This window comes from Oncorhynchus nerka, unplaced genomic scaffold (assembly GCF_034236695.1).
Source record: "Oncorhynchus nerka isolate Pitt River unplaced genomic scaffold, Oner_Uvic_2.0 unplaced_scaffold_1297, whole genome shotgun sequence".
Lineage (NCBI taxonomy): Eukaryota > Metazoa > Chordata > Actinopteri > Salmoniformes > Salmonidae > Oncorhynchus > Oncorhynchus nerka.
In genome coordinates, this window is record NW_027040047.1 from 1 (window position 1) to 25,234 (window position 25,234).

Here is a 25,234-nt window from a genome sequence, read left to right on the forward strand (position 1 = left end):
TTTAACGGTGCTGGGTACCGGTGCATTTAACGGTGCTGGGTACCGGTGCATTTAACGGTGCTGGGTACCGGTGCATTTAACGGTGCTGGGTACCGTGCATTTAACGTGCTGGGTACGGTGCATTTAACGGTGCTGGGTAACAGTGCATTTAACGGTGCTGGGTACGGTGCATTTGGGTAACAGTGCATTTAACGGTGCTGGGTAACAGTGCATTTAACGGTGCTGGGTACCGGTGCATTTAACGGTGCTGGGTACCGGTGCATTTAACGGTGCTGGGTACCGGTGCATTTGCTGGTAACGGTGCATTTAACGGGTGCGGTGCATAACGTGCATTTAACGGTGCTGGGTACGGTGCATTTAACGGTGCTGGGTACCGGTGCATTTAACGGTGCTGGGTACAGTGCATTTAACGGTGCTGGGTACCGGTGCATTTAACGGTGCTGGGTACCGGTGCATTTAACGGTGCTGGGTACCGGTGCATTTACGGTGCATTTAACGGTGCTGGGTACCGGTGCATTTAACGGTGCTGGGTAACGGTGCATTTAACGGTGCACGTGCATTTAACGGTGCTGGGTACCGGTGCATTTAACGGTGCGCGGTGCATTTAACGGTGCTGGGTGCATTTAACGGTGCATTTAACGGTGCTGGGTACCGGTGCACGGGTGCTAACGGTGCTGGTGCATTTAACCGGTGCTTTAACGGTGCTGGGTACCGGTGCATTTAACGGTGCTGGGTACCGGTGCATTTAACGGTGCTGGGTACCGGTGCATTTAACGGTGCTGGTACCGGTGCATTTAACGGTGCTGGGTACCGGTGCATTTGTGGTACGGTGCATTTAACGGTGCTGGGGTGCATTTAACGGTGCTGGGTACCGTGCCGGTGCATTTAACGGTGCTTACCGGTGCATTTAACGGTGCTGGCATTTAACGGGTGCGGTGCATTACCGGTGGTGCTGGGTAACTGGGTACCGTGCATTTAACGGTGCTGGGTACCGGTGCATTTAACGGTGCTGGGTAACGGTGCATTTAACGGTGCATTTAACGGTGCTGGGTAACGGTGCATTTAACGGTGCTGGGCATTTAACGGTGCGGTGCATAACGGTGCATTTAACGGTGCTGGGTAAGGTTGGTGCTGGGTAACGGTGCATTTAACGGTGCTGGTGCATTTAACGTGCGGTTGTATTCGGCGCATATGACAAAATACAATTTGATGAATACGCTTATATGGAGGGGAAGAACACGATCCTAAAATCAGCACTCTATAAATATGGACCCTGAGGTAACCTTTAATCATGGTGGGTAGCAGAATCCAAAAACTGAAGGAAACCATTCAAAGCAAAGAAAATAATGAAAAACTTTTAATGAAGTGAACATTTTCAGTCACAACTTTAAGGCGTGATTTACCGATCTTTTGTTGTCACCAAGAAAGAAAAAAAATGACATTACAAATAATAATATATTTTATTGTCTGTGTCTGAACCACCCTCTTTCTGCCATCTTAATCAATACACCAAGTGTATTGTGTTAACCTCATTCCACACCAAGGGTAGCAGCCTATTGTATGGAGCCCTGGGCTTCGTCACTCTCACCAAGGGTAGCAGCCTATTGTATTGAGCCCTGGGGGCTTCATCAACCAAGGGTAGCAGCCTATTGTATTGAGCTCTGGGGGCTTCATCACTCTCACCAAGGGTAGCAGCCTATTGTATTGAGCCCTGGGGGCTTCGTCACTCTCACCAAGGGTAGCAGCCTATTGTATTGAGCCCTGGGCTTCGTCACTCTCACCAAGGGTAGCAGCCTATTGTATTGAGCCCTGGGGGCTTCATCACTCTCACCAAGGGTAGCAGCCTATTGTATTGAGCCCTGGGGGCTTCATCACTCTCACCAAGGGTAGCAGCCTATTGTATTGAGCCCTGGGCTTAGTCACTCTCACCAAGGGTAGCAGCCTATTGTATTGAGCCCTGGGCTTCGTCACTCTCACCTCACCAAGGGTAGCAGCCTCACCAAGGGTAGCAGCCTATTGTATTGAGCCCTGGGCTTCGTCACTCTCACCAAGGGTAGCAGCCTATTGTCACTCTCACCAAGGAGCCCTGGGCTTCAGTCACTCTCACCAAGGGTAGCAGCCTATTGTATTGAGCCCTGGGCTTAGTCACTCTCACCAAGGGTAGCAGCCTATTGTATTGAGCCCTGGGGGCTTCACCAAGGGTCACTCTCACCAAGGGTAGCAGCCTATTGTATTGAGCCCTGAGGGGGCTTCGTCACTCTCACCAAGGGTAGCAGCCTATTGTATTGAGCCCTCACCAAGGGGCAGCCTATTGTATTGAGCCCTGGGGGCTTCACTCTCACCAAGGGTAGCAGCCTATTGTATTGAGCCCTGGGCTTCGTCACTCTCACCAAGGGTAGCAGCCTATTGTATTGAGCCCTGGAGCCCTCTCACCAAGGGTAGCAGCCTATTGTATTGAGCCCTGGGCTTCGTCACTCTCACCAAGGGTAGCAGCCTATTGTATTGAGCCCTGGGCTTCGTCACTCTCACCAAGGGTAGCAGCCTATTGTATTGAGCCCTGGGCTTCGTCACTCTCACCAAGGGTAGCAGCCTATTGTATTGAGCCATGGGGGCTTCATCACTCTCACCAAGGGTAGCAGCCTATTGTATTGAGCCCTGGGGCTTCACCAAGGGTCTATTGTATTGAGCCCTGGGCTTCTCACCAAGGGTAGCAGCCTATTGTATTGAGCCCTGGGCTTCATCACTCTCACCAAGGGTAGCAGCCTATTGTATTGAGCCCTGGGCTTCATCACTCTCACCAAGGGTAGCAGCCTATTGTATTGAGCCCTGGGCTTAGCAGCCTATTGTATCAGCCCTCTCACCAAGGGTAGCAGCCTATTGTATTGAGCCCTGGGCTTCGTCACTCTCACCAAGGGTAGCAGCCTATTGTATTGAGCCCTGGGGGGCTCACCAAGGGTAGCATCAGCCCTGGGCTTCATCACCAAGGGTAGCAGCCTATTGTATTGAGCCCTGGGCTTCGTCACTCTCACCAAGGGTAGCAGCCTATTGTATTGAGCCCTGGGGGCTTCATCACTCTCACCAAGGGTAGCAGCCTATTGTATTGAGCCCTGGGCTTCATCACTCTCACCAAGGGTAGCAGCCTATTGTCACCAAGGGTAGCAGCCTATTGTATTGAGCCCTGGGCTTCGTCACTCTCACCAAGGGTAGCAGCCTATTGTATTGAGCCCTGCTTCATTGAGCACTCTCACCAAGGGGCCTTCATCACTCTCACCAAGGGTAGCAGCCTATTGTATTGAGCCCTGGGCTTCGTCACTCACCAAGGGTAGCAGCCTATTGTATTGAGCCCTGGGCTTCGTCACTCTCACCAAGGGTAGCAGCCTATTGTATTGAGCCCTGGGCTTCGTCACTCTCACCAAGGGTAGCAGCCTATTGTATTGAGCCCTCACCAAGGGTAGCAGGGGGCTTCATCACTCTCACCAAGGGTAGCAGCCTATTGTATTGAGCCCTGGGCTTCATCACTCTCACCAAGGGTAGCAGCCTATTGTATTGACTCTCACCAAGGGTAGCAGCCTATTGTATTGAGCCCTGGGCTTCATCACTCTCACCAAGGGTAGCAGCCTATTGTATTGAGCCCTGGGCTTCGTCACTCTCACCAAGGGTAGCAGCCTATTGTATGGAGCCCTGGGCTTCGTCACTCTCACCAAGGGTAGCAGCCTATTGTATTGAGCCCTGGGGGCTTCATCACTCTCACCAAGGGTAGCAGCCTATTGTATTGAGCCCTGGGGGCTTCGTCACTCTCACCAAGGGTAGCAGCCTATTGTATTGAGCCATGAGCCCTGGGCTTCAGGGTCACTCTCACCAAGGGTAGCAGCCTATTGTATTGAGCCCTCACCAAGGGTAGGCCTTGAGCCCTGGGCTTCACTCTCACCAAGGGTAGCAGCCTATTGTATTGAGCCATGGGCTTAGTCACTCTCACCAAGGGTAGCAGCCTATTGTATTGAGCCATGGGGGCTTCATCACCTCTCACCAAGGGTAGCAGCCTATTGTATTGAGCCCTGGGCTTCATCACTCTCACCAAGGGTAGCAGCCTATTGTATTGAGCCCTGGGCTTCGTCACTCTCACCAAGGGTAGCAGCCTATTGTATTGAGCCCTGGGCTTCGTCACTCTCACCAAGGGTAGCAGCCTATTGTATTGAGCCCTGGGCTTCATCACTCTCACCAAGGGTAGCAGCCTATTGTATTGAGCCCTGGGCTTCGTCACTCTCACCAAGGGTAGCAGCCTATTGTATTGAGCCCTGGGGGCTTCATCACTCTCACCAAGGGTAGCAGTATTGAGCCCTGGGCTTCGTCACTCTCACCAAGGGTAGCAGCCTATTGTATTGAGCCCTGGGCTTCATCACTCTCACCAAGGGTAGCAGCCTATTGTATTGAGCCCTGGGCTTCATCACTCTCACCAAGGGTAGCAGCCTATTGTATTGAGCCCTGGGCTTCGTCACTCTCACCAAGGGTAGCAGCCTATTGTATTGAGCCCTGGGCTTCGTCACTCTCACCAAGGGTAGCAGCCTATTGTATTGAGCCCTGGGCTTCATCACTCTCACCAAGGGTAGCAGCCTATTGCATTGAGCCCTGGGCTTTGTCACTCTCACCAAGGGTAGCAGCCTATTGTATTGAGCCCTGGGCTTCGTCACTCTCACCAAGGGTAGCATTGTATTGAGCCCTGGGCTTCGTCACACTCACCAAGGGTAGCAGCCTATTGTATTGAGCCCTGGGCTTCGTCACTCTCACCAAGGGTAGCAGCCTATTGTATTGAGCCCTGGGCTTCGTCACTCTCACCAAGGGTAGCAGCCTATTGTATTGAGCCCTGGGGGCTTCGTCACTCTCACCAAGGGTAGCAGCCTATTGTATTGAGCCCTGGGCTTCGTCACACTCACCAAGGGTAGCAGCCTATTGTATTGAGCCCTGGGCTTCATCACTCTCACCAAGGGTAGCAGCCTATTGTATTGAGCCCTGGGCTTCGTCACACTCACCTTGCAATTTGGCCGGCAATCTGAAAAAACAAAGCAACACAGAAGATTAGGATCCTAGTTTCCTCACAGAGAGAGACTGCAGCATAACTTTAATGGTTCTTCTGGAACACTTGACAAAGGGTCACGCCCCAAACGGCACCCTAGTACTTATTTAGTGCACTACTTTAGACCAGGGTCCGATATTAAACACCTATTATCTGTTTCCGTGTTGGAGACGGACCCAAACATCCATTGTAACTGTCCAGAATAAATCAGTCCATTGTAACTATCCAGAATACATCTATCGGTAAACTCTATTTGGGAGTGCTGGCTGTGTTTTTTTTAATGTAAGTTGTTTTACTTGTTATATTTTGATTCATTTAAAAATGTGGTGTAATTTCTACAGGTAAGTGAATGGTATTTCCAATGACAACCTGTATTGTGTTGGCAGTGGAGACGTACCGTGGTTGATGAAGGCTGCAGGCCCCAGCCACAGCTGAGCACAGTTCTTGCGTGTCGAGTACATGACACTGAAGTCATTCTCCCCGTGACGCAGCAGCATGTTCTCCTCGCTCTCAGACAGCTCGGCGATGCAGCCCACCAAGTACTCAATCTTATCGTTCCTTTTCCTGAAGTACAAGAGAAAGAAAGAGAGAAATAAAGGAAGAGAAAGAAAGGAAGAAAGAAAGAAAAGAGAGAAAGAAAGAAAGAAAGAAAGAAAAGAAAGAACGAAAGAGAAATATAGAGAGAGAAATAAAGAGAGAAAGAAAGAAAGAAAGAAAGAGAAAGAAAGAAAGAGAGAAATGAAAGAGAAATAAAGAAAGAGAAAGAAAGAAAGAGAAAGAAAGAAAGAGAGAAATAAAGAAAGAGAGAAAGAAAGAGAGAAATAAAGAAAGAAAGAGAGAAATAAAGAAAGAGAGAAAGAAAGAGAGAAAGAAAGAAAGGTCGATCCAAATAAGGGACGTGATCAATACGACACAGAAAATCAAGGACTAAAGAGCATAGTGATTTTAGTGGTTTGAAAGAAGATCGGTCCATTTCAACGACGATGATGTCAGAACAGCAGGAAGTGTGACGGTCGGTCCATTTCAACGACGATGATGTCAGAACAGCAGGAAGTGTGACGGTCGGTCCATTTCAACGACGATGATGTCAGAACAGCAGGAAGTGTGACGGTCGGTCCATTTCAACGACGATGATGTCAGAACAGCAGGAAGTGTGAAGAAGAAGAAGAAGAAAACCCAGCGTTCCTCACCATTCCTTTGTGGCCACGATCTTGGCTCCGTTCTGCTCCGAGGAGTAGCGGTTACACGGGAGAATCTCAAACCCACTGTCAGCCGCAAACATCCGCAGATACACAAACACCTGGAACAAAATGGAAAACAAAACAAACAAGTTACAAGGAAAAGAAGGGACTGGATCTTGTGGATAACCAACCTAATAAAAGATATGTTGTTAGATCAGTTGATTGGTGCAGACTCTACTTCACTTATTATTATTTGTTGAACCTTTGACCTGGCATAGGGTGTCATTTGTGACTCTGTGGTGTTGTAATCTCACGTGCTGTTTGAAGAGCTTCTCCTGGGCTTTAGACTTGTGTAGGAAGTGGTGTCTGGACCAGTCTCCAGAGGTGAGTGCTCTGAAAGCCTTCTCCAGGTTGTCGTGCTTCTTGAACCGCTCGATAATGTCCTTCAGCTCTTCCTGTCTTCCCTTGATTGGTCGAAACCTGTCACGACATCACAGGTGTCGTCGATAACAACAGAACATTCCGGTTTCCAAATACCATTCATATTATCTAGCAAAAAGTTCTAGAAGGAAGACTATAAAGTGAATAAGAGACAATTAAGAGACAAAGAGACAATTAAGAGACAAATAAGAGACAATTGTATTTCACATACAAAATCATTTCCTGATCATTCTATAGTGCTCATCGTGAGTAACTGCAATTGATTCGATTTCTATACTGCTTTTCCAGAAAGTAGCACTCTGACAGAGATGAGAGAGGAGGTCTAGACCTGGCTCAGTGATGAGAGAGGAGGAAAGAGGAGGTCTAGACCTGGCTCAGTGATGAGAGAGGAGGAAAGAAGAGGTCCAGACCTGGCACAGTGATGAGAGAGGAGGAAAGAGGAGGTCTAGACCTGGCTCAGTGATGAGAGAGGAGGTCTAAACCTGGCTCAGTGATGAGAGAGGAGGAAAGAGGAGGTCTAGACCTGGCTCAGTGATGAGAGAGGAGGTCTAAACCTGGCTCAGTGATGAGAGAGGAGGAAAGAGGAGGTCTAGACCTGGCTCAGAGATGAGAGCGGAGGAAAGAGGTCTAGGCCTGGGTCCATATTCGCAAAGTGTTCCCGAGTGCTGATCTAGGATCAGTTTGGCCTTTTAAATCCTATTGAATAAGAGGGGGAACCTGATCCTAGACCAGCACTCCTACTTTGAGATGCTTTGTAAATACAGTTCGGGATATAGACAGGTTGCCTGGCAACACCACACAAATGATGCAGAGATCTTCTGGGGACTTTTTAAAACGCACATTCCACATTCTACACATTAAAAATGTAATGATGTCGACACCATCTGGAATCTGTGATACGACCCACCGCGAGGCCCACCGCGCAGTCGGGGAGACGAGGCCCGCCGCGCAGTCGGGGAGACGAGGCCCGCCGCGCAGTCGGGGAGACGAGGCCCGCCGCGCAGTCGGGGAGACGAGGCCCGCCGCGCAGTCGGGGAGACGAGGCCCGCCGCGCAGTCGGGGAGACGAGGCCCGCCGCGCAGTCCGCTGTCGGGAGACGAGGCCCGCGCGCTGTCGGGAGACGAGGCCCGCCCGCGCTGTCGGGAGACGAGGCCCGCCGCGCTGTCGGGAGACGAGGCCCGCCGCGCTGTCGGGGAGACGAGGCCCGCCGCGCTGTCGGGGAGACGAGGCCCGCCGCGCTGTCGGGGAGACGAGGCCCGCCGCGCTGTCGGGGAGACGAGGCCCGCCGCGCTGTCGGGGAGACGAGGCCCGCCGCGCTGTCGGGGAGACGAGGCCCGCCGCGCTGCGGAGAGACGAGGCCCACCGCGCAGTTGGGAGACGAGGAGGAGCATGCGGTGGCTGGATACTAACCTGTCACTCTGATCTTAAAGGGACAGTGTGAGATTTTGGGAAACTTACCCAGATGAACTCATGGACAACAATGTTTATGTCTCTGCGTGCAGCTGGAAGGAAGTGGAAGGCTGTTTCAGGAGCCGTGGCTAACTAGTGTTAGCACAATGACTAGAACTCCATAGACATCCAGTCATTGAGCTAACGCTAGCTAGCAACCTTCAAACTGCACACAGACATAAAAATGATATCCATGAGTTTAATTGCCAAAATCTCACACTCTTTAAAATCAGTCTAGAGTTTAGCAGGGGAAGCCCAGGTATTGGATGAGGATGAGGGTCAGAGTCAGGTTTAAGGTTAAGGTTAAGGCCCCAGACTGACCTGGTGTTCATCTTGTGTGTCTGGAAGCCCAGGTATTGGATGAGGATGAGGGTCAGAGTCAGGTTTAAGGTTAGGTTAAGGCCCCAGACTGACCTGGTGTTCATCTTGTGTGTCTGTGTGTCTGAGGGTCAGAGTCCCAGATACCTGGTGTTCATCTTGGGTCTCGAGGATGAGGGTCAGAGTCAGGTTTAAGGTTAGGGTTAAGGCCCCAGACTGACCTGGTGTTCATCTTGTGTGTCTGGAAGCCCAGGTATTGGATGAGGATGAGGGTCAGAGTCAGGTTTAAGGTTAGGATTAAGGCCCCAGACTGACCTGGTGTTCATCTTGTGTGTCTGGAAGCCCAGGTATTGGATGAGGATGAGGGTCAGAGTCAGGTTTAAGGTTAGGATTAAGGCCCCAGACTGACCTGGTGTTCATCTTGTGTGTCTGGAAGCCCAGATAAGGGTTGAGGATGAGGGTCAGGTTTAAGGTTAGGGTTAAGGCCCCAGACAGACCTGGTGTTCATCTTGTGTGTCTGGAAGCCCAGGTATTGGATGAGGATGAGAGTCAGGTTTAAGGTTAGGGTTAAGGCCCCAGACTGACCTGGTGTTCATCTTGTGTGTCTGGAAGCCCAGATAAGGGTCGAGGATGAGGGTGAGAGTCAGGTTTAAGGTTAGGGTTAAGGCCCCAGACTGACCTGGTGTTCATCTTGTGTGTCTGGAAGCCCAGATAAGGGTCAAGGATGAGGCTGGTGGTGAGGTCATCGTGCTCACACAGCTCCTTGGCGGTCATCCCAGAGGACGGGATACAGCGTCGCTCCGCCTCCAGGCTGGCCGCACTGAACCCTGGGAAAAACATGAGAGCAAATGAGTACGGTGAAGTTACCCCTAAGACCAGCGGTTCCCAACCTTTCCCATTCCGGGGGAACACACAAATCAATATTTAAAAGCTCGAGGACACCATACTCGGAACCATTTTAACATGTCTTGGCGGTCATATTATGATGAACTATTTGCATTGTGAAGAGTAATGTAATATTGATTAATAATACGATTAAAACTCCCAACTGTAATTAATTTTTTAAAAAAAACAATAAAAAAACATTTTGTAAAAATAAATAATTTAAATTGTGGACCAACGTGGACGTTCGTCAAATTATTATTATGCTTTATAAATGTTTTCTTCCACAAAATGAATAACAATTGGGAGTATAAAATCATAAGCAATGTTACATTAATTGTTTACTCCATGTGTAACTCTGTGTTGTCTGTTCACACTGCTATGTTTTTATCTTGGCCCGGTCGCAGTTGCAAATGAGAACTTGTTCTCAACTAGCTGGTTAAATAAAAGGTGAAATAAAAAATAAAATAAAAACATTACTTTTCACAATGCGAACTGTTAATAATAATAATAATAATAATAATAAACCTTTAATTTGTTATATTCACTGCAAAAATGGACAAAATTTGACCGCCAATATATGTTGTTAACTTCTTATGGGCAGGTGAGACGGTAGCGTCCCACCTGGCCAACATCCGGTGAAATTACAGAGGGGCGAAATTCAAACTACAGAATTATAAATATTTAACTTTCATAAAATCACAAGTGTAATACATCAAAATAAAGCTTAACTTCTTGTTAATCCAGCCGCTGTGTCAGATTTCAAAAAGACTTTACGGCGAAAGCACACCATCTGAGGACAGCTCCCCGCGTACAAAAGCATGAAAAACATATTTCAATCAGGCAGGTGCGCCACGAAAGTAAGAAATAGCGATATAATAAATGCCTTACCTTTGATGATCTTCTTCTGTTGGCACTCCAAAAGGTCCCAGATACATCACAAATGGTCCTTTTGTTCGATAATGTCCTTCTTTATATGCATAAAAACTCAGTTTAGCTGGCGCGCTTCAGTCAATAATCCACCCAGTTTCCCTCCATCCATCCATACAAAATGAATCTCAAACGTTACTAATAAACTTTTCCAAACAAGTCAAACAACGTTTATAATCAAACCTTTGGTACCCTAATACGTCAATAAACAATACAAAATTAAGACGGAGAAACGTTATTGTCTTTACCGGAGAAAAATACCAAAGAACGCGCTCTCTTCCACGCGCTTGGAAACACTACAGCCAAAATGGGAGCCACCTAGAAATACTACAATTTCTGGCTCATTTTTCCAAAAACCAGCATGAAACTCTTTCTAAAGACTGCAGTTCCTAGGGCTTCCACTAGATGTCAACAATCTGCGAGGATGTTGCCTTATAATAAAAGTGACATCCATTGAAAACAGTGGTAGGCTGAATTTTTTTTTGGGGGGGGGGTTGTCCTCAGGGTTTCGCCTGCCATATCAGTTCTGTTCTACTCACAGACATCATTTTAACAGTTTTAGAAACTTTAGAGTGTTTTCTATCCAAATCCAATTATATGCATATTATATGCATATCCTAGCCTCTGTTTGTGAGTAACAGGCAGTTTACTTTGAGCACGCTTTTCATGCGGACGTGAAAATACTGCCCCCTACGCAAGAGAGGTTAAAATGGTTCCGTGAATGGTGGAGCTTTTGACAGTGATTTGGTGTTCCCCGGGAACGCAAAAAGGTTGGGAACTGCTCCCAAGACGCTAATCTTGTTGCATTTTCCCCACTATTGGTTAAGGTTAGGATAAGTGGGTCATTCCATAGCGAAATATTTTGCAACAGAAAGCTAAAAACCTGTGCTGTTATTGGACAGTATCAAGTACACAGTAGGCCTACGTCTCCGTTTCAAAATGTTGTGTCCTAACTGAACTAGGCCCAGGGTCATTCACGAGGAAACAAACTGAAGCCAACGGACTGAAAATGGGACAGGATTACCTGAACGTGTCCAATAAGAAACTCTTTGTTTTTTGCTGCAAAATGTTTTCCCATTGTAAAATGTTTTGATACGGTGTACACTTATGAATATGACCCACATATGATAGAATATATTCCCAGTCCCAGTACTCACGGCGGCTACATCTCCTGCTGCCAGTCCCTGGTCGGAGAGAGCTCCTCTGTGGGTGTAGCTGCTGCTGGGAGCGGGTCTGGCTCACGGGCTGCTGCTCACTGGTGGAGTATCTGCTGCCATTCAACACCATGCTCTTGGATTGGCCCAGCCACTTCATACCCACAAGCCCCCTGGTCCAGTTGCATTGAGTCTCTGAGTTGAGGGAGCACTCAGAGTGGGGAAGACTGGAAGCTAGGGGCTGTCACCTGGGGTGGGAAGAGGAATGGATGAAGGCCCGGTTAGAGACCACACACACACACACCATCTCATTACATCATCCAGTCATATTGAAGACATGGTCTCCACCCTGAAGAGATGGGTATGGGCCCGATCAAAGTGCCTGCGTACCCATATTTTCAGTCCGAGCCAGCCCTAGCATTTTGGGGCCCCTACGAGAAATTGTTGCCCCCCCCCCCACCTTGCGAGCAAATCACTTTAGCCCCCCCACCGGACCGCAGAGAAGAAAATGTTTTAGAATTAATTTCCTGCTATTCTACACATTTTGCCATGGGGCGAAGAGAAGATTTAGCAATTTTATAACTTCATGCAATTATACTGATTTTGCCAATAGTGCAGAAACAAAAACATGCAGTTTCACAGCTCATTTCCTGCAAATCTACACATTTTCCCATATGGTGGAGAGAAATGTTTGCAGTTTTTAATATGATATTTGAGTGAGAGAGAGAAACTAAATATCAAAAGTGGTCGGTAATTCAACCATGACTACGACAAGTTTAGATAGCTAGCCGCTAGACTAACTTACTAATATAGTTTTTTTTTTTGCTGACAAGGGCTAATTGAGTGACTGTCAGTGAATGATATGAGAGAAACTGCTGATCCACATTTATAAATTGCAACTTGGTGAGGTGACGCTGCAACATGTCCCCTGTGCAACTAGAGGCGACTTGATCTCCTTCACTCCACACAGAAACACATACAAAGCTCTCCCTCAACCACCATTCGGCCAAATATGACCATAACGATATCCTTCTGATTCCTGCTTACAAGGAAAAATTCTAAACAGGAAGTACCAGTGACGGAAGTGGTCCGATGAAGCGGTTGCTAAGATACAGGACAATTCAAAACAGGAAGGACAAGTGACGGAAGTGGTCCGATGAAGCGGTTGCTAAGCTACAGGACAATTCAAAACAGGAAGGACAAGTGACGGAAGTGGTACGATGAAGCGGTTGCTAAGCTACAGGACAATTCAAAACAGGAAGTACCGGTGACGGAAGTGGTACGATGAAGCGGTTGCTAAGCTACAGGACAATTCAAAACGGGAAGTACCGGTGACGGAAGTGGTCCGATGAAGCGGTTGCTAAGCTACAGGACAATTCAAAACAGGAAGTACCAGTGACGGAAGTGGTACGATGAAGCGGTTGCTAAGCTACAGGACAATTCAAAACGGGAAGTACCAGTGACGGAAGTGGTACGATGAAGCGGTTGCTAAGCTACAGGACAATTCAAAACAGGAAGTAAATTGAATTAAATTGCCAAAATTACAGACATGAGTAGGCTAATTAGGCTGTACAGAACTAAATCAGATCATTCATATAAGCTACTAAAGCATGATTTGGCCACAGAGGGTCATTAGCTTCCCCTAGCCGTAATTAATATATTTTTTAATCACATTGTCTACAGTTGGAAGGAAAGGCAGCCCGCTTGGTAAATACCCTAATAGATGATTGAGTTGTGACAGTCAGTGTAAAGTAGAAGGCTCAGCCAGGCATATCGCAATATTTATCCATTCAGTGGCGGGAAAACCTAGTTTGGAAAGCAAAATGGCTACTGTTTTAAAAGAGAAGAAAATGAAAAGACAAACCTATCGTTTAGTTCTAAACTGAATAGATGGGAACAACAGTAGGCCTACAGCCCATCTCCTAAGCACCAGCGGAGAGCATCGGCCATATCCCCGGGTGCACCAGCGCTCGGCCATATCCCCCGCTCAGCATTATTCACTTCACTCGGCACCAGCGGAGAGCATCACTGAGCGTCACCGGCACTCATCAGCGGAGAGCATCGGCCATATCCCCGGGTGAGCGCTCACCGAGCATTATTCACTACTCATCACTGTCGGCACCAGCGGAGCATCGGCATCCCGGGTGAGCGCGAGCATTATTCACTACTCATCACTGTGCACCAGCGCATCGGCCATATCCCCGGGTGAGCGCATTATTCACTACTCATCATCACTGTCGGCACCAGCGGAGAGCATCGCATTATATCCCCGGGTGAGCGCTCACCGAGCATTATTCACTACTCATCACTGTCGGCACCAGCGGAGAGCATCGGCCATATCCCCGGGTGAGCGCTCACCGAGCATTATTCACTACTCATCACTGTCGGCACCAGCGGAGAGCATCGGCCATATCCCCGGGTGAGCGCTCACCGAGCATTATTCACTACTCATCACTGTCGGGTCGGTGCCATTTAAAACGCTGTTTTATTATATACATTCATTTCCTCCTCCAGTTTAGACGTCATATTCTGTGTGTGTTTCCCCTTCCTCATGGGGCCTTTATATGGACAACGGCATGTTAATTGATCCGTTTGTCAGTGTCTGCGATGTAGGCTACCCTGTCATTTGGCATATTGAAAAAATAAAAATAAATCAGCAAATGTCTCCAGTCATTAAAGTGTAGTAGAATTGCATGAAATATATCCCCCCCCGTGCAAAAAAAACATATGATATAGCCTATAGCTCAGGCCTCTACGATATACTGCTCAGCCACGCATTGTGAACAGTGATTGAGTTATATTATTAGTCTAAATTACAACTCTCCAATCTACTCATCACATCAGGATTAGTAGGCTATATTACATAGGTCTGCAAACACATGGAATGCTTCATTGTAAAAAGGTGCATTTGTTAAATGGTGAAAGTTACCTTCGCCAAACTTAAAAGACACGCACAGGCTAATGATTTTTCTGTTCGTTACTTGGCTTCAAAGTGCGCGGTAAGGACACGTCATCGCATCCTCAACTTGCATGTTCTGTTCAAATTAAATAGCATCATTTAAAAAAAATGTGATTTGGTGTCATTCTGAGCACCGTGGGTGGATGCCCGAATCAGGTTACACACCCAATGCATATGGGACCCGTAACATTTACAGAAACCCTGCAGCAACACTCACATCTGTAGCCATGAAATGCTTTGACAAGGGCTGGTCATGGCTCACAACACCATCATCCCAGACTCCCTGGACCGACCCAACAGATGACCCAATCTCTATTCCACTCCAAACTGCATCAGCAGTTGGATATATCCAACGTACGCATCAAATTGTACATGTAGATTTGACAGAAATAGTAGCAAAAAAGGTGAAATGTTGAACTTTTATTGCACACATATTGCAGTAAACATTTTGGGATTACATAATGAAAAGTTGGACAGCAGAATTACGCAGCATTGACGCGTTAGTCCCCTCCTGTACTTCCTGTTCACCCAGGACTGCGTCGCCAGGCACGACTCCAAAAACACCATCATCAAGTTCTCTGACGACACGACGGTGTTAGGCCTGGTCACCAACGACAATAAGACCGCCTGTAGGGGAGGTGGTCAGTGACCTAGCAGTGTGTTGCCAGGACAACAACCTTTCCTTCAACGTGTCAGCAAGACAAAAAGGAGCTGATGGTGGACTACAGGAAACGGAGGGCCTGAGCCACGCCCCCAATCTACATCGACGGGGCTGTAGTGGAGCGGGTTGAAAGTTCCTCTGTGTCCACGTCATTAATCAATTATCACGGTCCCCACACACCAACACGGTCGTTAAGACGGCACGACAACGCCTCTTCCCTCTCAGGAGGCTGCAAAAAGATGTGTCATGGGTCATCAGATCCTCCAAAAGTTCTACAGCTACACCACTGAGAGCATCTTGACTGACTGCTTCACCGCCTGATATGACAACTGCTTGGCATCCGACCGCAGGGTGCTACAGAGGGTAGTGGGTACGGCCCAGTACATCCATGGTGTCGACCACAAGGTGCTACAGAGGGTAGTGGGTACGGCCCAGTACATCCATGGTGTCGACCACAAGGTGCTACAGAGGGTAGTGGGTACGGCCCACTACATCCATGGTGTCGACCACAAGGTGCTACAGAGGGTAGTGCGTACGGCCCAGTACATCCATGGTGTCGACCACAAGGTGCTACAGAGGGTAGTGGGTACGGCCCAGTACATCCATGGTGTCGACCACAAGGTGCTACAGAGGGTAGTGGGTGCGGCCCAGTACATCCATGGTGTCGACCACAAGGTGCTACAGAGGGTAGTGGGTGCGGCCCAGTACATCCATGGTGTCGACCACAAGGTGCTACAGAGGGTAGTCCGTACGGCCCACTACATCCATGGTGTCGACCACAAGGTGCTACAGAGGGTAGTGGGTGCGGCCCAGTACATCCATGGTGTCGACCACAAGGTGCTACAGAGGGTAGTGGGTGCGGCCCAGTACATCCATGGTGTCGACCACAAGGTGCTACAGAGGGTAGTGGGTGCGGCCCAGTACATCCATGGTGTCGACCACAAGGTGCTACAGAGGGTAGTGGGTACGGCCCAGTACATCCATGGTGTCGACCACAAGGTGCTACAGAGGGTAGTGGGTACGGCCCACTACATCCATGGTGTCGACCACAAGGTGCTACAGAGGGTAGTGGGTACGGCCCAGTACATCCATGGTGTCGACCACAAGGTGCTACAGAGGGTAGTGGGTGCGGCCCAGTACATCCATGGTGTCGACCACAAGGTGCTACAGAGGGTAGTGGGTGCGGCCCAGTACATCCATGGTGTCGACCACAAGGTGCTACAGAGGGTAGTGGGTACGGCCCAGTACATCCATGGTGTCGACCACAAGGTGCTACAGAGGGTAGTGGGTGCGGCCCAGTACATCCATGGTGTCGACCACAAGGTGCTACAGAGGGTAGTGGGTACGGCCCAGTACATCCATGGTGTCGACCACAAGGTGCCATCCGGGGCTGCAGATGGTGTTACAAGGTGCCAGAGGGTGTTCCCATCCATGTCTGTTTGCCACATGCAGAGTTAAAGCCCTGATTCCATCCTGTCAGTACATCCATGGTGGCGGTGTGTGCTTGTACATCCGGTGTGCCACAGGTGCAGAGTAGTAAAGCCTTGATTCCCATCCATGTCTGTTTGTTCGTTTGCCAGCATGCAGAGTTAAAGCCTGATTCCCATCCTGTCTGTTTGTTCGCTTGCCAGCATGCAGAGTTAAAGCCTTGATTCCCATCCTGTCTGTTTGCCAGCATGCAGAGTTAAAGCCCTGATTCCCATCCTGTCTGTTTGTTCGTTTGCCAGCATGCAGAGTTAAAGCCTTGATTCCCATCCTGTCTGTTTGTTCGTTTGCCAGCATGCAGAGTTAAAGCCCTGATTCCCATCCCTGTCTGTTTGTTCGTTTGCCAGCATGCAGAGTTAAAGCCTTGATTCCCACCCTGTCTGTTTGTTCGTTTGCCAGCATGCAGAGTTAAAGCCTTGATTCCCATCCTGTCTGTTTGTTTGTTTGCCAGCATGCAGAGTTAAAGCCTTGATTCCCATCCTGTCTGTTTGTTCGTTTGCCAGCATGCAGAGTTAAAGCCTTGATTCCCATCCTGTCTGTTTGTTCGTTTGCCAGCATGCAGAGTTAAAGCCTGATTCCCATCCTGTCTGTTTGTTCGTTTGCCAGCATCCAGAGTTAAAGCCTTGATTCCCATCCTGTCTGTTTGTTCGTTTGCCAGCATGCAGAGTTAAAGCCTTGATTCCCATCCTGTCTGTTTGTTCGTTTGCCAGCATGCAGAGTTAAAGCCTTGATTCCCATCCTGTCTGTTTGTTCGTTTGCCAGCATGCAGAGTTAAAGCCTTGATTCCCATCCTGTCTGTTTGTTCGTTTGCCAGCATGCAGAGTTAAAGCCTTGATTCCCATCCTGTCTGTTTGTTCGTTTGCCAGCATGCAGAGTTAAAGCCTTGATTCCCATCCTGTCTGTTTGTTCGTTTGCCAGCATGCAGAGTTAAAGCCTTGATTCCCATCCTGTCTGTTTGTTCGTTTGCCAGCATGCAGAGTTAAAGCCTTGATTCCCATCCTGTCTGTTTGTTCGTTTGCCAGCATGCAGAGTTAAAGCCTTGATTCCCATCCTGTCTGTTTGTTCGTTTGCCAGCATGCAGAGTTAAAGCCTTGATTCCCATCCTGTCTGTTTGTTCGTTTGCCAGCATGCAGAGTTAAAGCCTTGATTCCCACCCTGTCTGTTTGTTCGTTTGCCAGCATGCAGAGTTAAAGCCTTGATTCCCATCCTGTCTGTGGTCTTCTTGTTTATATAAACATTTGGTAATAGCGTAAACCCAAGGATGGGATGAAGGTATTGGGGAAAAATGGATACCGCCCTATTGTAAAACATCACTGCTCTATAGGAGATCTGCATGGAGGAATGGGCCAAAATACCAGCAACAGTGTGTGAAAACCTTGAAGACTTACAGAAAACGTTTGGCCGCTGTCATTGCCAACATATAACAAAGTATTGAGATAAACTTTTGTTATTGACCAAATACTTATTTTCCACCATAATTTGCAAATAAATTCATATAAACTCATACAATGTGATTTTCAGGATTTTTTTTCTCATTTTGTCTGTCATAGTTGAAGTGTACCTATGATGAAAATTACGGGCCTCTCTCATCTTTTTAAGTGGGAGAACTTGCACAATTGGTGGCTGACTAAATACTTTTTTGCCCCACCGTATACTGTTACACTGGCAATACTAAAGTGCCTATAAGAACTAGAGGTCGACCGATTATGATTTTTCAACGCCGATACCGATTATTGGAGGACCAAAAAAGCCGATACCGATTAAGCTGCTGATTTGTATTTATTTATTTGTAAATGACAATTACAACAATACTGAATGAACTTATTTTAACTTAATATAATACATCAATAAAATCAATTTAGCCTCAAGTAAATAATGAAACATGTTCAATTTGGTTTAAATAATGCAAAAACTAAGTATTGGAGAAGAAAGTAAAAGTGCAATATGTGCCATGTAAGAAAGCTAACGTTTCAGTTCCTTGCTCAGAACATGAGAACATATGAAAGCTGGTGGTTCCTTTTAACATGAGACTTCAATATTCCCAGGTAAGATGTTTTAAGTTGTAGTTATTATAGGAATTATAGGACTATTTCCCTCTATACCATTTGTGCACTTCACAAAATGAATGGCATCATGAGGGAGGAGAATGATGTGGATATATTGAAGCAACATCTCAGGACATCAGTCAGCTTGGTCGCAAATGGGTCTTCCAAATGGACAATGACCCCAAGCATACTTCCAAGGTTGTGGCAAAATGGCTTAAGGACAACAACGTCAAGGTATTGGAGTGGCCATCACAAAGCCCTGACCTCAATCCTATAGAAAATTTGTGGGCAGAACTGAACTGGCCAAAATTCACCCAACTTATTGTGGGAAGCTTGTGGAAGGCTACCCGAAACATTTGACCCAAGTTATACAATTTAAAGGCAACGCTACCAAATACTATTTGAGTGTATGTAAACTTTTGACCCACTGGGAATGTGATGAAAGAAATAAAAAGCTGAAATAAAATCACTCTCTCTACTATTATTCTGACATTTCACATTCTTAAAATAAAAGTGGTGATCCTAAGCGACCTAAAACAGGTTATTTTTACTATAATTAAATGTTAGGAATTGTGAAAAACAGAGTTGAAATGTATTTGGCTAAAAGGTGTATGTAAACATCCAGCTGTACATACCCCAACCAGAAGACATGGATTACAGGCAACATCCACACTGAGCTAAAAGCTAGAGCTGCCGCTTTCAAGGAGCGCGACTCTAACCCGGAAGCTTATAAGAAATCCTGCTATCCCCTCTGATGAACCATCAAACAGGCAAAGCGTCAATACAGGACTAAGATCGAATCGTACAACACCGGCTCTGATGCTCGTCGGATGTGGCAGGGCTTGCAAACCATTACAGACTACAAAGGGAAGCACATCCGAGAGCTGCCCAGTGAAAAGAGCTTACCAGACGAGCTAAACTACTTCTATGCTCGCTTCGAGGCAAATAACATTGAAACATTCATGAGAGCACCAGCTGTTCCGGAAGACTGTGATCATGCTCTCCGCAGTCGATGTGAGTAAGAACTTTAAACAGGTCAAAATTCGCAAGGCCAGGACGTGTACGGCGAACATGCGCTGACCAACTGGCAAGTGTCTTCACTGACCTTTTCAACCTCTCCCTGTCAGAGTCTGTAATACCAACATGTTTTAAGCAGACCACCATAGTCCCTGTGCCCAAGAACACTCAAGTAACCTGCCTAAATGACTACCTACATCTGTAGCCATGAAGTGCTTTGAAAGGCTGGTCATGGCTCAAAGGCTGGTCATGACCATTATCACAGAAACCCTAGACCCACTCCAATTTGCATACCGCCCTAACACATCCACAGATGTATGAGAATGCTATTCCTTGACTACAGCTCAGTGTTCAACACCATAGTGCCCTCAAAGCTCATCACTAAGCTTTGGACCCTGGGACTAAACACCTCCCTCTGCAACTGGATCCCGGACTTCCTGATGGACCACCCCCAGGTGGTAAGGGTCCGCCACGCTGATCCTCAATACGGGGACCCCTCAGGGGTACATGCTCAGTCCCCTCATGTACTCCTTGTTCAGTCATGATTGCACGGCCAGGCACAACTCCAACACCATCATCAAGTTTGCCGATGACACAACAGTGGTAGGCCTGATCACCAACAACGACAGCCTATAGGGAGGTCAGAGACCTGACCGTGTGAAGCCAGGACAACAACCACTCCCTCAACGTTATTAAGACAAAGGAGATGATTGTGGACTACAGGAAAAAGAGGACGGATTCTCATTCTCATTGACGGTGCTGTAGTGGAGCAGGTTGAGCTTCAAGTTCCTTGGTGTCCACATCAACAAGCTAACATGGTCCAAGCACTCCAAGACAGTCGTGAAGAGGGCACAACAAAACCTATTCCCCCCTTTGGAGACTGAAGATATTTGGCATGGGTCCTCAGATCCTCAAAAGGTTCTACAGCTGTACCATTGAGAGCATCCTGCCTTGTTGCATCACCACCTGGTATGGCAACTGTTCGGCCTCCGACCGCAAGGCACTATAGAGGGTAGTGCGTACGGCCCAGTACATCACTGGGGCCAAGGTTACTTCCATCCAGGACCTCTATACCAGGCGGTGTCAGAGGAAGGTCCTAAAAATGGTCAAAGACTCCGGCCAACCTAGTCATAGACTGATCTCTCTACTACCGAGAGGCTTCTACACAGCTTATACCCCCAAGCCATAAGACTCCTAAACATCTAATTTTTTCAGTTATGAACATATTCTTATTTTCAATGACGGCCTAGGAACCATGTTCAGGGGCAGAACAACATTTTTTACCTTGTCAGCTTGGGGATTCTATCTGGCAACCTTTCAGTTACTAGTCCAACGCTCTAACCACTAGGCTACCCGCCGACCAATGGACTGGTAGAAATCTGTCCTTTGGTCTGATGATTCCAAATTAGATTTTTGGTTCAACCACTATGTCCTTGTGAGACGCAGAGTAGGGTGAAAGCGTGATCTCTGCATGTGTGGTTCCCACTGCGAAGCATGGAGGTGGTGGTGTGATGGTATGGGGGTGCTTTGCTGTGACACTATCGGTGATTTATTTAGAATTCAAGGTACACTTCACCAGCATGGCTACCACAGCATTTGCGCTTAGTGTGACTATCATTTGTTTTTCAACAGGACAATGACCCAACACACCTCCAGGCTGTGCAAGGGCTATTTTACCAAGAAGGAGAGTGATGGTGTGCTGCATCAGATGACCTGGCCTCCACAATCACCCGACCTCAACCGAATTGAGATGGTTTGGGATGAGATGGACCACAGAGTGAAGGAAAAGCAGCCAACAGGTGCTCAGTATATGTGGGAACTCCTTCAAGACTGTTGGGAAAGCATTCCAGGTTAAGCTGGTTGGCACAATTCTAAGAACGTACAAAGTTGTCATCAAGGCAAAGGGTGGCTACTTTGAAGAATCTCAAATATATTTTGATTTGTTCAACACTTTTTTGGTAACTACATTATTCCATTTGTTATTTCATAGTTGATGTCTTCACTAGTATTCTACAATGTAGAAAAGTTTTAAAAAACAAATAAAAACCCTTGAATGAGTAGGTGTCCAAACTTTTGACTGGTACTGTATATCTTATTGTCCCAGGGAAGACAGGATGGCCTCAATTTCAAGCCCTGGAGGGTATTATTTTAGAAAAAGACCAAAAGTATTTAGGTGTAATTGTAACGTTGCAATATTTCACAGGCTACCGAGGGTGGTGCACCAACCTCCAGGTAAGCCTTAAAGGGACCGTGTTGTATTTTGAGACAGGCCTACATTGTCTGATGCTCTATGGGAAGATAGATAGTAATGCATTTGATTTGTGTTAGACCTGTTTTTTATGTGTGTGTGTGTATGTGTGTGTGTGTGTGTGGGGGGGTCTTGAGCTTTCGGACAAGTAAAAAATATATATATGTATATATCATATTTCCTACTTGCTAAAAACGTTAAACCCTGATATATTTCTATAATTATTATATTTTTCTCTCTGCATTGTTGGGAAGGTCCGTAAGTAAGCATTTCACTGTTAGTCTACACCTGTTGTATTTACAAAGCATGTGACAAATAAAGTTATTTATAGTTTAACTCTCAACAGTAAATTGAGACCCAGACTGAGTTCCCCCAAAAAAATCTATATAATAATCTAAAATATAAATGGTGTAGAATCTTCAGATTCTGATATAGATTATATCTGCAGCGCCACTTAGTGGTCGAATGAGGGAAGCCGCTTTGGCCGACTCAAATTTGGTACGTTTGAGACGTGCGTGATGATGTCTTATTTGGCAGCCAGACACACACACACATAACAATAAAATATTGATCGGAAGTTAAGCTAAAGGGCAATAGAAGCCATGCATTCATTTTATGGAACAATGGATTTGGTGACACTTCTTTAGCTAGCTACACCCTTGAACACTAGCAACTGAAATACGCCCCGGCGTAACGTCAGTACAAGCTAACAACAACACAAGAGGTTGTACTGACAGGGCCTCGTCAAAAACCAGCTGGCAAATTAGTGCAACACCTCATTCTGAGGGGTATATCAATGTCAGAAACGTTACCACATCATGTGCGAGTTTACGTTCGCTAGTTAGTTGACTGTTTTGAGAAAAGTGTTCAACGAGGAACCCGGAAGGACACCACTGATACATGTTTGCCAACTTTCCATTTCAAACAGAGGCCTGATGATAGCCAACTCGCCGTTAATGTAGTCTATTTGCATGTCAGAGGGTGGACATTACACAATATTTAGCGATGTTACATAGCTATGTAGGTTGGCCCGGTATTAGCTTAACAAATTATGGATGGCTTGAAAACTTGAAAGCGACTAACTATTTACAGAAAGTTGACATACATCTCACTCACCGGCACTGCTAATATTCGTTGCAATGCCTTGGTGTTAACAGGGTTTAGTAATGTTAGTTAGCTAACATTAATCAATAACAGTAGAGTAAAACACCCGTGTTAGCTAGCTAAAGCAGATCATCTGTATAGCTAGCTAATTATCTACCAGTTAGATAGGTACCGAAACAATCTAGTTAGTGATTTTCAACACAAAAGTCGAGCCTAAATACACCTCTAATATACAAACAATGTACGATAAACACGGAGCTAAACGTTAACTATCTGTCTTTGAAAAGCAAAATAGACTAAACACTCGCCCAGGCCCAATAACCGAGGTTAGCTAGCCAGCTAGCATCGCTAACGCTAGTTCAGGAAAACTGACTAGCTTGTCCATATCTCGTTTGTTTTCTTTATTACTAGGTGACTTACTATCATGGCTGAGTTTGGATGTTTAATAGCACTCTAGTTATCTAAATTATCTGACAAATGTTAGTAACTAGCTGGCTACAAAACGGCACAGTTGTTAGCGAGGTAACTTACGTTCTGAAAACATTTTTCCACCCATAGAAAAGTGTCAGGGACGTCTTGCAACGACCATTCACCGATTGAACAAATAACGTAAAAAATACTCACTAAATATTTATTCCAAGATGAGCAGGAACATTAGATAATCCTTCAACAACAACAAAAAAAATAATCCAGAATTGGTACGACACTGTAATCGGAAAAAAATATCGTCGGAAACAAAACATTTCAGAAATTAAGATTAAAATTCAAGATGGCGGCTATAGTACAGGGAGCGAGGAGAAAGGCGAAGCACTGCCATCCATAAGAAATAGACCCGAGGAATACTCCAGCCATTCGGCATCAATCATGTCCAGTAGTTTAAGATTAAACATATATTAAAGTCGTTTTGACAATTCAATTAAGTCAACTGATGATTTCGAGAAATAAAACACTATTAATTCCTGATTTTGTAAAAAAAATAATAATATCGGATGTACACAAAAGTAGTGCTGCATAAACAAACCTCTAAAGCGCTTCCTAAGAATCCAACGACAGCTGATAGGATCTACGCTCTTCTGCAGTCACACTCCGATAGAAAGCAAGTGAAGAGCAGCAAATATCGTGCAATAAGTCTATCTGCATAAAGATGGCATGTGAGCACAAAGGACTATTCTATACGGCAATACTACATTGACTCTCACCACTACTCTTTTTTTCCCAAGTACAATTTAACCAGTTGTTCAGAAACCGGTTTCCCGGTCGACCTATCTGTGGCATAAATTGACGTGCGGTGGCTATGGTTCTATGGTACTTTTAGTTAAATCCACACACGTCAGCAAACGATATATCTATACATCTGGGCACAGAGGGGTAATACAGAAATCTGCCATTTAAACGACATTATTTGTCTAATCTCAGCTGTAAATACACCTCTGCTGATGTCAAAGCATAATATTCTTAATCATACAAAACATGAAGAAGCTAACGCTGCCAGCTGCAAGACTTTCTTCCTCACACACACAGCTGGGCCGATTTGGCTACAATGGGTGAATTGCCCTGTCCTGGTGGACTTGCAAGACATTCTGCACCACATTTTCAAACGAAGCAAGATATTTCAGGGTTGTTGTTGTCCTTTCTTATTTGACAGTGTAGATCAGTGCCCAAACCTATGTAATTCAATGGTATTCAGAGTAATGACACATTTGTAACATGTACCAGTTTGCAATGTGTCATACAATAGAGCTCTCCCGCTATCTCTCTCAGAATGACCTTCTTGATCCAAATCAGTCAGGTTTCAAGACTAGTCATTCAACTGAGACTGCTCTTCTCTGTATCACGGAGGCGCTCCGCACTGCTAAAGCTAACTCTCTCTCCTCTGCTCTCATCCTTCTAGACCTATCGGCTGCCTTCGATACTGTGAACCATCAGATCCTCCTCTCCACCCTCTCCGAGTTGGGCATCTCGGCGCGACCCCACGCTGGGATTGCGCCCTACCTGACAGGTCGCTCCTACCAGGTGGCGTGGCGAGAATCCGTCTCACACCACGTGCTCTCACCACTGGTGTCCCCAGGGCTCTGTTCTAGGCCCTCTCCTATTCTCGCTATACACCAAGTCACTTGGCTCTGTCATAACCTCACATGGTCTCTCCCTATCATTGCTATGCAGACGACACACAATTAATCTTCTCCTTTCCCCCTTCTGATGACCAGGTGGCGAATCGCATCTCTGCATGTCTGGCAGACATATCCGTGTGGATGACGGATCACCACCTCAAGCTGAACCTCGGCAAGA

At 46.7% G+C, this 25,234-nt stretch overlaps 1 protein-coding gene across 3 annotated transcripts; it reads right to left on the bottom strand.

The window, feature by feature from the left end:
- Positions 1-4,327: 4,327 nt before the first annotated feature.
- Positions 4,328-24,375, bottom strand: LOC135568963 (histone-lysine N-methyltransferase KMT5B-like). Of its 3 annotated transcripts, none has more exons than XM_065015739.1 (7): positions 23,967-24,375; positions 11,430-11,674; positions 9,140-9,287; positions 6,567-6,732; positions 6,262-6,371; positions 5,469-5,635; positions 4,328-5,047 (listed from the first exon to the last, which is right to left on the bottom strand). In XM_065015739.1, the coding sequence occupies exons 2-7, from the start codon at positions 11,584-11,586 to the stop codon at positions 4,830-4,832; spliced, it is 966 nt and encodes a 321-aa protein (XP_064871811.1). In that variant the 5' UTR covers positions 11,587-11,674; positions 23,967-24,375; the 3' UTR covers positions 4,328-4,829. The 3 variants fall into 3 exon arrangements, with proteins under 3 accessions (XP_064871811.1, XP_064871809.1, XP_064871810.1); XM_065015737.1 differs by lacking the exon at positions 23,967-24,375 and adding an exon at positions 23,570-23,866; XM_065015738.1 differs by lacking the exon at positions 23,967-24,375 and adding an exon at positions 23,477-23,560.
- Positions 24,376-25,234: the final 859 nt, after the last annotated feature.

Coding starts and splice junctions, on each gene's coding strand:
- LOC135568963 (XM_065015739.1), bottom strand. CDS start 11,586: ATGAAGTGGCTGGGCCAATCCAAGAGCATGGTGTTGAATGGCAGCAGA. Junction 6,733..9,139: donor ACACACAAGATGAACACCAG/GTCAGTCTGGGG, acceptor ATGTCGTGACAG/GTTTCGACCAATCAAGGGAA. Junction 6,372..6,566: donor AGAAGCTCTTCAAACAGCAC/GTGAGATTACAA, acceptor ATTTTGTTCCAG/GTGTTTGTGTATCTGCGGAT.